Here is a 13,036-nt window from a genome sequence, read left to right on the forward strand (position 1 = left end):
AGGTGGCTTCATATGCTAGTGACGGTGATGTCAGGTTTACCTCTAGTGGCCGTGTCACTTGTATGTCTCATAGAGATGCCACTTGCTCTTAAGTGCTGCTACATGAGTATGGAGTGTTCCATGTCACATCATGTCGTGAATGGCTCAACACTTTTGCTAGTGGAAGCCTTGGTTGTGTGCATCTAGCTAAGAGATCGTCATATGACATAGAGGGTGGAGGAGATGTATGCTTGTCATTACCAATGGTGCATTTTACATGCTACAACATGTGCATTATGTTTCTAAGATTGCACATAGCCTGATCGTAGTGAGATGCTTGAGAGATAGTGGATACCAGGTACTACTTAGAGAGACACCTTTTTAGATGCATTGATGTTTACTAGTCGTTGTAAGAAGAACGAAGATTGGCTTGGTCTACCCTATGCATGTATTAAAGTGCGAGACAAAATAGTCTTGATTACATTACAATCATGTCAGCGAGAGACTACATGGGTTCAACATGGACAGTTGTCCCCCCTTCCAATACTCATTGGATGCACCCTCTCTGACTCTGACATAGTCCGAGATCACCAGGCTCATTTGCGAGGACCTGACTCAGCTAGACACTTGGAGGACTTGGATATAGCCGGCACATGATCTGGGCACAAAGATGGCTATCTATAGAGAGCACCTTCTCCAGCTTACTGGGGATGGTTTTTTTACGAGACCGACTGGTGGATACAACAGAGTACCAACAGAGGCTAGGACATGTCTCCTATGTCACATGGAGCTTGAGATAGAGTTACACTACACATGCCATTGCCCAGTTTACTATGAGATATGAGGCCGCTTTCATTGCATGTTTAGAGAGGGTCTTTGAAACACTCTCTATAGTCATGGGGTATGAGAACCAGAGATGCCTAGGGTTGTTTTTGCTTGAGCTGCGCAAACACAGAGAGAGCCTGATGAGAGAAGAGGCTAGCCAGTCCCAGAGCCAAATCACAGACTTCTTCAAAGCGGGCAGAAGGCAGCTGGAGGGGTGGCTACCACAACAGAGCTCACATTCTCGTCACACTAGAGGCACGCTGATCGATCAAGCAATTGCGATAGGGAGATTCAAATGCCCACGACTGCGGAGGGCGACACAGCATCAACGGAGGCTGCATCGGAGGATTCATATCACTTTGGCCCGACACAACGCTTGGTCAGAGTTTTGACCATGGAGGAGATTGATGAGATCCACAAGCAACCAATGATGGATCTCTTGTGATTTAGCTCATTTCAAGGATACACCCACATTGTGTTGTAGTAGCCCTCATTCACTACTTTCACCACCCTACTCATATCATACACATTCCCAGCTAGCTCCTTAGCTCCCATACAACAATTTATGATTCTAAAGTACCCCTTTTTTCAATACCTTTTTTATTTTTTGTACTCAATGATTGTATCAGATTCACTGTGTTGTAAGTGTTTGGTCTCATACGTCATTTTGGCCTTTTGAAGATGTTAATATAACAATTCATTTTCATTTTCATTTCGTTCTCTCTCTCTCTCTCTCTCTCTCTCTCTCTCTCTCTCTCTCTCTCTCTCTCTCTCTCTCTCTCTCTCTCTCTCTCTCTCAGACTACTAATGTGTCAAGCCACTGAAGAACGGAGCCAACCTACAGATCCCCGATCGAGGGGCCTAAACCATAGGAAGTAGCAAATACAATAGAAGAAGAAGCAACAACAAAAGGAGTTTTCACCAACTTATAGAGCCTTGCGGAGTGGCCTATTTTTAAAGAAGAGCTCCCACCAACTTATGGGACCCCATCCGATGGGGCCCAAGTGACACAAAGGATATTAGTGCGCAACCAGCTGATGATGTGGCATGACTATACGAATAGTCTGCAAATCGCATTAACAAGTGCCACATGGCATGTGTATGAAATTCCGCGTTTCACATTGCAATATGCTGACATGGCAACTGTAAGGATTTTCACAAAACACACTGGCAGCTTTTTGGGCTCAACGTTTTTGGACTAGATGCTTTTGAGTTGGGGGGGGGGGGGGGGGGGGGGGGTCATTTAATAATTATGTGACCATAATGTGAGTGCAACAGAAGGGGTTATTAAATTTTATTTTATCTCACATTTTCACATACAGAAGGGTATCATAAAATGGAACTGGAAAAAAAAATTCCAATACAATTTGAATAGGAAAAGGCTGTATTTTATTCGTAAAAATTTCAGAGATAAGGAGTTTTATAAATAGTCCTTGAACGCACGTGATATACACAATTTATACATGGTGACCACTATGAGGCTCTCTTGGGGTGGAATTCCGCCGCTCCCCGTCTCGTGTGTTGTGCATCTCTTTAAATTCAGTGTTATTTAAAGTGTTCATTCTGGTCTTTTCCGTGGGTACGTGGTGCCTTTCCCCGCGATAGTTGGTATCATAGCTTCTCTTAAGATTACAAATTTTTTTATTAAAGAATCTTCGATTCCCGACACCCGGACTTATTGGCCACTCCCACCCTTACTCCATCGCGCATCGAGCCCGCTTCCGTCTTCATCGATTTGTCTTGCACAGCATAAGCCATAAGGAACCCAAGACATGGCATTCATGGATTTGACAGAATACTTGTAGTTCTTCTCGACGAGCTTTGCGACATTCTTTCGCGACATCCTCAGTGGAATCTCCAGATGCTAAGTCTTCAACAATTTATAAATTACATGTTACCCCCTTTGATGCTCCAGGTGGTACCTCCTCCTCTAGGACCAGATTGTACGAGAGCTTCCAACTGGCAACCTTCCTAGCTGTATGTTTCATCGAGGGAGTCTTTAGGAATATGGTGCATCCATTTGATCCTTATCCAGTGCAGCCGCCTTTGCCGTCGTCGTTGCCACACCTCCCCCACCACGCCACCAGGCTACAATTGGAGTCTATATGGATACCATTATTAACTGTAACTAGGATGTGTGCCTAATCAACCGAAATCAACCGAAAGATTTCAAGGATGGTGGCACGACAGTCAAATTTTTCACCTTTTCCAAGGTGAGATTAGAAGAAAGCATTGCAGTTCCTACAACAATTTGACAACATCTACGCTTTGGGGAACTATACAAAAGAATCCAAGATTTCTTGAGCAACGGGATTTGTTAAAGATAATGCTATGCAATGGCAGGATTAAATCGTGACACAACCACATGCTCCAAGGACTTGGCAAGCTTTCAAGACAATATTTTCATGTAGTTATATGACTTCTCTCTTTGAAGTTCGAATCTTGGCAGATTGGGGCAACTTAAAAATGCTTGCCATAGAGACTAGGACGACTATAGCCAAAGGTTTCTTGACGTCTATCTCTTGGTGTCCTTCTTTAAGTTCATTCCCTTGGAGGACTAGTGCAAGCTATACACCATTCGAATACCATCACCATTGTAGGAATATTGTTTGTCCAAGCAAGCCTCAACCATGCAAGAGCTTATGGACCATGCCACGGTCGGCTACAAATTGATGAAAGGCAAGCTATAGTTTACTACAGAAGAACCTCCGGCCAATAACTAGAACTCCTGGCAACAACAAACAAATTCTCGAGATTCTCGTGAAAGTCAATCGCAAAGGCTTTGTTTGATGCCTCAACAATGAGACACCTTATCACAAGAAGGCGGATGCTTTGGATGTTTTCAAACAGGGCATAACTATTATAGTCGTTCCCATCACACTGATAGACAAGCGGAGCCAACGTCCGCGCTGATGGTCGAGAAAACCCCAAGACCAAAACGAGCTAAACCGGCTGTTGAACTTGTACCTGACATCTATGGCATACACCTTGAAAGTACAAATGAATTGTGTCGAGCATATGGGAAAGCCCAGGAGCCACCGAAAACTTCATCCATCTAGAATTCCTGAACCAGATGGACTTTAATTATGATCCATAGGGTGGCAAAATGAAAGCCGAGTTAGCCACCCAGACCCAGAAGGTGGTACCTCTCATTGCTGCTCTTCCAATGACCATCCAAGGATATCATGGAAAAGCTGATTTTTACATCATGAAGTTGGGCAATTGTGACGTTCTCTTGGGCATGCCTTGGCATCACAAGAATGACGCGACACTTCAAATCCGAAATCGTACAATTATCGAGATGCAGAAGGACAAGCCGCAATGAATTATCTAGTTGTTTTAAATACTTTCGAACTCTGTTTGAGGAAGTATTGTTTGGAATTTGTTTAAAATGGATGGTATCTGTTTTAAACCTATCTTGGTGCCAATTTGAACTATTTGACTTTGGTTTTAATACTGGCTTCAATGCTTGGTGATTTACACCCAAGTGGAGTAGTAAGAAATGTTGTTTTAGTATTGTCCCAACCAGAATGATGCAAATGAGATGTCTAGGGAGTGTTTCATTGTATGTTGGAAAACCTCCAAACGACGCAGACGAGATGCCCAGGGAGCGTTTGGTTGTATGTTTGAACCTCCAAACGATGCAAGCTACGGTCTGGGGGGCGTATGGTTGTAAAAGGCCTCTATATCTCCCGGCTCGGATCTTTTTAGGTTATTTACGAGCGAAGTGATGAGGGAGTCGTTGAACAGCTGATGGCCCGAACCCTTGTGGTTATTTGCGAGGGGAGTGTTCATCGGCGACTTTATGTTTCTATGTCTTGTAACATGCATATGTGAACCTTTGTGTTGCATTGTGATGTGCCAACCACTGAATACTCCTTATTAGATGATATTTTTCTGGGAAACCAACAACCTAGGATATGAAGAGCTCCAATCTGGAACAAGACTCCTTATTGGATGAGATTTTAACGATCCAAGATATCAAGAGCTCCAATCTGGAATGAGGAAACTGATTGTCCCTCAGAATGACCCTCAAAAAATTTTGAGCTAACTTGAGTTGTTTTGCAGATATGTTGAAATCACGGATGATTCCTTTCTTTCAAGAAGGGGAGATGCCACAAACTACTGACGTGTCAAGTCATTGAAGAATGGAACCAACTTGTAGATTCCCGGTTGAGGGGCCTAAACTCTAAGAAGCAGCAACAGAAGAAGAAGTAGCAGCAGCAGAAGAAGTAGCAACAACAGCAAGAGTTTTCACCAACTTATAGAGCCTTGTCGAGTGGCCTATTTTTAAAAAAGAGTTCCGACCAACTTATGGAACCCCGTCTATGGGGCCCAAGTGACACAAAGGATATTAGTGCGCAATTAGCTGATGATGTGGCATGAATGTAAGGACAGTCTGCGAATCGCATTGACAAGTGCCACATGGCAAATATACAAAATTCCGCGTTTCGTGATACAGTATGCTAATGTGGCAGCTAGTATGCTAACGTGGCAGCTGTAGGGATTTTCGCAAAATGCGTTGGCATCTTTTTGGGCTCAACGCTTTTGGACAAAATGCTTTTGAGTTTGAAGCTTTTCATGTAACTGCTTTCCATAGGCCACGGCCTTTAAATATGTCCATGAGCTCATCCTCTGGCACGCTTCAATGTGGAGGTGCAGAGCTTGGAGTACCGGCATTGTATTGAGTTCAAGCAATATAAAGAAATACCAAAAGGGGCACCAAGGTTTGGGGCCAATGCTCTCTTGGGATGGAATTCCGCCATTCCCCGTCTTGTGTGTCGTGCATCTCTTTCAGCTAAGTGTTATTTGAAGTGCTTAAAGTTGTTTAGTCTGTTCTTTTCCATTGGCACGTGATGCCCATCCCCGTGGATCTCTCTCTCTCTCTCTCTCTCTCTCTCTCTCCCCCCCCCCCCCCCCCCCAAGGGGCCTAAACTCTAAGAAGCAGCATCAGAAGAAGTAGCAACAACAGCAAGAGTTTTCACCAACTTACAGAGCCTTGTCGAGTGGCCTATTTTTAAAAAAGAGTTCCGACCAACTTATGGGACCCCGTCTATGGGGCCCAAGTGACACAGGATATTAGTGCGCAATTAGCTGATGATGTGGCATGAATGTAAGGACAGTCTGCGAATCGCACTGACAAGTGCCACATGGCAAATATACAAAATTCCGCGTTTCGTGATACAATATACTAATGTGGCAGCTAGTATGCTAAAGTGGCAGCTGTAGGGATTTTCGCAAAACGCGTTGGCATCTTTTTGGGCTCAACGCTTTTGGACAAAATGCTTTTGAGTTTGAAGCTTTTCATGTAACTGCTTTCCATAGGCCACGGCCTTTAAATATGTCCATGAGCTCATCCTCTGGCACGCTTCAGTGTGGAGGTGCAGAGCTTGGAGTACCGGCATTGTACTGAGTTCAAGCAATATAAAGAAATACCAAAAGGGGCACCAAGGTTTGGGGCCAATGCTCTCTTGAGATGGAATTCCGCCATTCCCCGTCTTGTGTGTCGTGCATCTCTTTCAGTTAAGTGTTATTTGAAGTGCTTAAAGTTGTTTAGTCTGTTCTTTTCCATTGGCACGTGATGCCCATCCCCGTGGATCTCTCCCCCCCCCCCCCCCCCCCCGGCCCGAAAAAAGATGTGTAGGAGAGTAGTCCCAGAGGTGACATAGCGACCACCCACTGAGACACGAAGCCTAGGAATACATGGGAATGAGTAGGGCCTACAGTCAAAGGAGTTGACAAGATGCATGCATGAGAACCACTCCGAACTCCAAGGTGGTATGCTTTGTCCCATGGCTCAAAAGGAAAGAACTTGAGGCCGAATTGGGCTGTAGGGCAAACTAGATACACCTGGGATGCCACTTAAAAACTGCTTCAGGAGCATATAGAGTGCTCTCCATGAGGATGAGCTACCAATTACAAGGTGGTACACGTAGCTAGATTTTTATGTATCATCTTGGGTGTCTTTCTTACTTGATTGGAATTCTTCAATCATTGCTTTACCTGCCCTGAAGATTGTGCAATGTTGTGGATGTAACCTCCCTGGCTAACCCCCGTGAGATGGTACACTTTTTTTTCAGAAGTGACTGCCCTGCAGGACGTCCTCAAAACCCATGAACTTGCCCATGCCTTAGTGTTCCGCCCCGACAAAACCCATTAAATGGGCTGCTTAAACCTGCTGAGTGTAGTAATGCTTAGTGATACATGAGCTGCAATAGGCTCAGAAGTTTTGCTGCTGCTGCGTCGATGCTCATTTTCATCTAAAACGCAGTCTAGAAGCCACTTGGAACTCCTATATGAGAAAAAATAGATCATCTCTGTAGTTATTGTACATGTGGTATATCTGTCATCCCAAAATGAAGGAAAAGTTAAATTCGATAAGACTGTAGCTACCTGAAAAAGTTGTGTCCATGCAGTTTGTTTACAACTTGTGGAAAGCTAGCATGTCAAGAAGACTTCACTGAGCAATTAATTTGTGCAAAGACGCACGCTAGGAATTTGGCGTAAATTTCACCTCAAGGAGATGATTGTGTTGATACTTAGCTCACCTTCGCAAAATCTCAAATAGTCTAGAACATTGCATGCATCGAGATCTAACAAAGTTAACCAATGCTTCCCACCTCCAGGAGTTTCCACTTAAGGACCTAAAATTGCCCACTTTGTTTCTTCAAGAAACAATCTGAGAGGAAGAGTATAGTGACTCTACTACTAAAACTAACCCAGCATGTGCTTAAAAATATGCCTAGGCGGGTGGCAAAAAGTCATACTGTTTGGATAGACAATAAGAGGGACTTCCTTGTCACTCCGCTGCAGCTTCCAAGAGATTTGTAAGAGGGCATATTATTTTGATATGTCTTTAGAGTTAAGGTGTTATGCTGTAAGGAATGTGAGCATACTTTCTCTATTCTAAGAGCAGAAGAGGGCCACGACATATGGACTTAAGTCTTATCATAAGAAGGGTCTCTCTTGAAAACACATGGTATTGTGTCAAATTCTTGGAAAAATCCAAACACCTACAATCAAAGAGCTCTCAAATAGTGGAGCTAATTTGGTAAAATAAGTATTGACAAAGAAAACAACGCAGCACAATCATCTGGTCATTGGTGTGAAGCCAAGAGACAACCATACAAACTGCTTCCACTGCCACTGACACAACCATTCGATGAGAATTGGGAGAATTTCACTACAACTTGACACAGATTCAGTCTGGTAGCAAGCAAAAAGAAGCATGCAAGAGAGCCTACCTCAGGAAACATTGGGGTAGGCAGAGCATGCCGCTATGCACACTTATCTTGCAGTTACATAACGAAATACAGCAGAGAGAGAGGGGAGAGGAGGAGGGGGGGGGGGGGCATTGCATTCTAACATGAGGCATACTGCCTAACTAAAAGTTGTTAGCAAAACAGTCAATAACAGAAAAATGTTTGCCCACAAATTCACTAAGGGTTAGAGCCAGGTAAGAATGAAGCCTGGGGCAGCTAATCTAGTGGGCAATTTCAATACAACATTTCCCAGTCACAGTTGAGTGCAACTAAAAGGGCCTCCAACCCTTGCCACTCCTGGACACCAACTTCAACCAGTTTCATTCAAGTCCAGGCTCTGCACCTTCTTGAATTAACTTTTTCCCTTTCTTCTTCGACCTCTTGTCCCTGCTTTTCCTCTTCTTAGCATCCATGCTAGCCCACACATAGTCACTCGGAATCGCAAAAGGATCGGTAACTTCTTCTGATTGCTCGTCGATGATGTTACCTGACATGCCTGCTACCTTTGTTGCTGATCCTTTGATCCATGAAAACCATGAGTTGCCATGTTGCTCGCCCTCCATGCCTTTGGCATCCGGACTACTCGGTGGTGTGGCATATTCCTCATTTGACTTCAACTCCTCGACTTTAGTGAAAGTGACAATCACTCTAATGGTGGGTAACACTGGAATTGCTACCTGGTCATATAATATGTAAGTAAATCAAACTGCTGTAGAGATAATACTCCTCACGTATGTCGTTCTTGGAGCATTGATTAACAATATATATACCTTCGTAAGGTCTGAACTTGCTATTTACACGAGAGGCTAACACACTCCCAAAAACACAAGAGCAAGAGACCCATGAAAACCGATAAAGTAAAAACTAAATCGCTTTATTTGTCACTAAACAAAAGGAACCATTAATTAAGCTCAACACTAAAAAAATTGATGTGTGCAGTTATTTTTAATCTCAACTAGTGTAGCACACTAAGATAACAGAGTTCGCCGTTGATAAATGGATCTAAATAAATAAAGGAAAAGCCCTAAGTCAAAACGAACTGCAAGTTAGAACCTCATTGTAGCCATAACAATAATCATCATCTCAGCATTAAATCAGTTTAATAATATCTTATATTATTCTCGCTTGCATAATGAATTGAATCTGCTTTAAAATGCACACAGAAGCTACCCAGAAATTCCTTTGTCTAGCAAATGGTCTGCACAAAATGGCAGTATGTAGTCACATGAATGAAGAGTGTTTTGAAAGGCACTACAAAAACATTTTTTGCCACGTAAAAGTCCACAGTTCCAAACAGAGAGACTTACCTTAACAGGGAAGGTCCCTGCAGGTAACTTTGTGGTGAGTAGCTCCCTCAGCCGTCGCACAGCTTTTACCTTATTCGCAAGTATATCCAGCAATGGGAGTAACTCTTCGGTCTTCAAAGGAAAGTTGGGTGTCAGCCAAAGCACAGGACGCAGGCCCTTTTTGTACTCGCTCTCTCCACTCCCATCATTAGTAGGAGTAACCCTGCGTTTTCTAACAGTCTCCTTGTTCACAACCTTTTTGGATTCCTTTTCCTTGCGAAACAGAAATCCATCCTCTGCTCTGAAATTTGAAGGTCGAGCATCAACAGATTTTCGTCCCCGCTGAATCTTAGCAGCTTTCTTAGCATCATCACTTAAAAGATTGCTTACTTTCTCGTCAACACACAAAGAGCTTCTATGAGGAGTGATCTTCTTCGAGTCTTCCTGCTTTAAACTCCGCCTGCCCCAACCAAACCATCCCTTTTTATCGCTCTTTGGATCCATGTCCAAAGCACATGCAGAGCTTAAGCGCGATGGATTGTCCACACTGTAGCTCATGCGTGGTTTCTCAAATTGTGACTGCCCAAATTCATAATTATCATCCTCCAATTCGGTGCTCTCCATCTTGAGGGCCGATTCCAATTGTTTCTTCTCATCCTCTGTCAGAAGCTCCGAGTAATCTTCATCCATACCTATACCTTCCCCATCCAGTTCTCCGGTGCCAAATAGCTCTTCATCTGTCATAGCCCCAGGAACCCGCCTCGATTTCACACTCACTTGCACGTGATGCATGTCATACACCTTTGCTTTCCACAAACCAACCATTTCTGACTTTTCCTGGCGCCTCCAAGAAAGCTGTGGCACAAGAAGAGCTTGTGTGACATCTATTCCTGGTCGATACATATTAGTTTGTGACATCGCTGACACTTCCATAGCTGTTTCCGATTCTGTAGGCTGTGTCCCAGCCCCTTCCAAGGCATTCATTATCTCCTTCTCTTTGTGATTTAACATGCATAAGAAGCCCGGTGACAGCTTTCCATCGTCGCTACCCTCACCAAGAAACAAGAAGCTTTGGTCACATCGCTGGATTCTAAAGCCATCAAATCCTGACAGCGTCATGTCAGCCCTCAGATTCGATCCACGTTTCCAAATTCTGTATGTGTCAGATGGCGCGATGCGTCCAATGAAGGGGATGACAGAGCTCTCAAAATGGAAAGTAACTTCCATGTAAAAGTCTCTCATTCTCTGCATAGTAGCTATTACTCTAGGAAGGCGTCGGCACCACTTAGCCCAAGCCATTGGCTGGTAGTACCTCATGATTACCATTGCAATGGCTTCTTCATGGGCACAGATTGCTTCCTGCAAAGCACTCCAACCCTGCTCATTCTGCAGACTCCAGTCTGCACCTGATGCCATTAAGATCTCTGCTGCAATAACATCTCCCATTCGCACTGCCAAATGGAGAGGGGTTTCCCGGCCTGGCACGTCTCTTCTATCAATCACAGCGGAAAGTGACTCTGCTCTGTGTTCTTCTGCTATTGCATCCGTTTCTGTGCGAATCTCCCCTGCTTTTGCCAGACGAGGCAGGGCAGAAATTAACCTTCTCAATCCCGTGTAATCCTTGCGGGCTACTGCATAGTGCACCGGGCTATGTGAATACTTGGCTAGGTCATCATTGGACATTAGGGCCATTTGCAAATCTGTAAGGGTTTCAGAAGGTGCACAACGTTGCCCTAAACTGCAGGTGTGAAAATACACTCACAAGCTTCAAGAGTCCTTCAAGGATCCACAAACAGCTCTTCTCTGCAGAGCCGAGATGATATGCACAATAACCTGAAACTTTTAATCTCTCCTCCAAAATGCAGAATGACAGGACGCGCAACTGTGAAGCTTACCGCCCATGAGCGCAAAACAATGCAGAAGGAATGCCTACAGCCCTGAGGAATCCTTGTACTGTAGAATGCAGATCATCTCCATCTCCTTGAAAATTTCAGTCTTCTTATCTAGAAGCCCTGTACAAAATCTCTGTTCCAAAGTGGGTGGAATGGCGGCTCTCTCTCTCTCTCTCTCTCTCTCTCTCTCTCTCTCTCTCTCTCTCTCTCTCTGTGTGTGTGTGTGTGTGCGTGCGTGATAACCCTAACAAAGGCCTCCTTTCTTTCGCTGCCGCCTTGCTTTGGTCAACGTTCTGAGTGTGATCAAGCTTAACATTACGCGAAACCCCAATGCACCTCCCTCTCTCTAGTTAAGATGAGCCCCCGTTTTCTCGAGATTCTCGGGCACCATTTTCGAGAAAGCACACACGAAGTCCCGCCATAGCTGCATCTTAAAAAGCTAGAGAAACAGCATAACAGGCTCTGTGAGTAGAGCGGGTTTCGAAGGGTGCTGTTGAACAGGACAGGAGCAGACCGGGGAAGAGCTCGAAGGAGGGCCTCAGGAAAACCTCAATTGAGCAGGCGGAAAAGGACCAGAGAGTGTGGGGTTCTGTATGTGTGTGTGGGCGCGCGTGCCTCTCCAGAGTCCAGACTCCAGAGCGCAGAGCCCAAAATGGCTATGGCGAAAGGTCGCTGCGGAGGACAATCCTGGTCAGAAGTCCTCACCCCTTCCCCCACCCACCAGATCTGTCAGTGAACCCAATTTAATATGATGATGATATGTCCATTCTTCCGAACTCTCAGTACGAGTTAACAATTAGTGTTAAGTCGTTTAACCAAGCGAATTTCACATTGCAAATTAGCAACTTTCAAGTTGCAAGTGAGAATTTAACGCGCATAATACTTTAAGCTCAAGGTCTATGCATTTAGGGTCCATTCAGACTGCCGTAGGTGCTATATAAGAAAAGTTCGCCGTTGTGCGTGGGCTGAGGTTGAGCTCTGCGGAGTTCACACCTACACGCTTTGTATTGCATACCCTCTCTCTATTGTCAGAGTTGCAAGAGCTGCAGACTCGCTCATTGACTAGCTTCCACCCTTCTACCCCATGGGCAGCTTGGCTATGCCAAAACATCTCCTCTTCAAAACCCCGCTAGTGATGCTTATAAATAGGACCCACTAATCTCATTTTGATACCTTATGACTCTTAGCTTACGACTCTTATACTTTATAACTCAAGAGAGCCTAGGAGAGCTTACGAGCAGTCAATGCCAGCCATTTGTATCATTTGTACTTCTTAAGTTAGAACCTGATTGTACTTAAGCCATTTGTATCATTTGTACTTCTTAAGTCACAACCTGATTTCAGGTTATCAATTAATCATGTACAAAGTGTTTTACCAATGTACCATTGAATCTAAATCTGAATCATTTGTATCCAGCTATGATCTGAACCACATTTTGAGTTGTCTCTTATTTAGTGTTTCTATGATCTGAACTTGTCTATTCATTTTGGGCCAGTCGTTTGTCTAAAGTCTCATATGAATCTATATATTTTATGCTTTGTGTGATTCTCTACCATGTGATCATTTGGTATCTGAAGATATGAGCCATTAACCAAATTTGGCAAGTTCATCTAATACTCAGATCTGTTATTAGTCACATTGAGCCTAGCTTTGGAATAGCTATCAAGCCCCCCAACTCATTCCATTTTGGTGATCAAGGTGGGATGCTAAATCTCTTGACAGAACTAGTCTCCCAAGTTAGGACTCATAGTTAGTCAATCATTTACAATGCTTGCATGTTGTCCAGTACGA

General features: G+C 44.1%; 1 protein-coding gene across 1 annotated transcript; it reads right to left on the reverse strand.

Annotated features, from left to right (window-relative positions):
• Positions 1-8,178: 8,178 nt before the first annotated feature.
• Positions 8,179-11,998, reverse strand: LOC147430911 (uncharacterized). The gene is made up of 2 exons (XM_086493451.1): positions 9,374-11,998; positions 8,179-8,743 (listed from the first exon to the last, which is right to left on the reverse strand). Exons 1-2 carry the CDS (start codon positions 11,042-11,044, stop codon positions 8,387-8,389), a joined length of 2,028 nt encoding a protein of 675 aa, XP_086349577.1. The 5' UTR covers positions 11,045-11,998; the 3' UTR covers positions 8,179-8,386.
• Between the last annotated feature and the right edge of the window lie 1,038 nt (positions 11,999-13,036).

This window comes from Adiantum capillus-veneris, chromosome 21 (genome assembly GCF_014529385.1).
Source record: "Adiantum capillus-veneris isolate H3 chromosome 21, ASM1452938v2, whole genome shotgun sequence".
In the NCBI taxonomy this organism is placed as follows: domain Eukaryota; kingdom Viridiplantae; phylum Streptophyta; class Polypodiopsida; order Polypodiales; family Pteridaceae; genus Adiantum; species Adiantum capillus-veneris.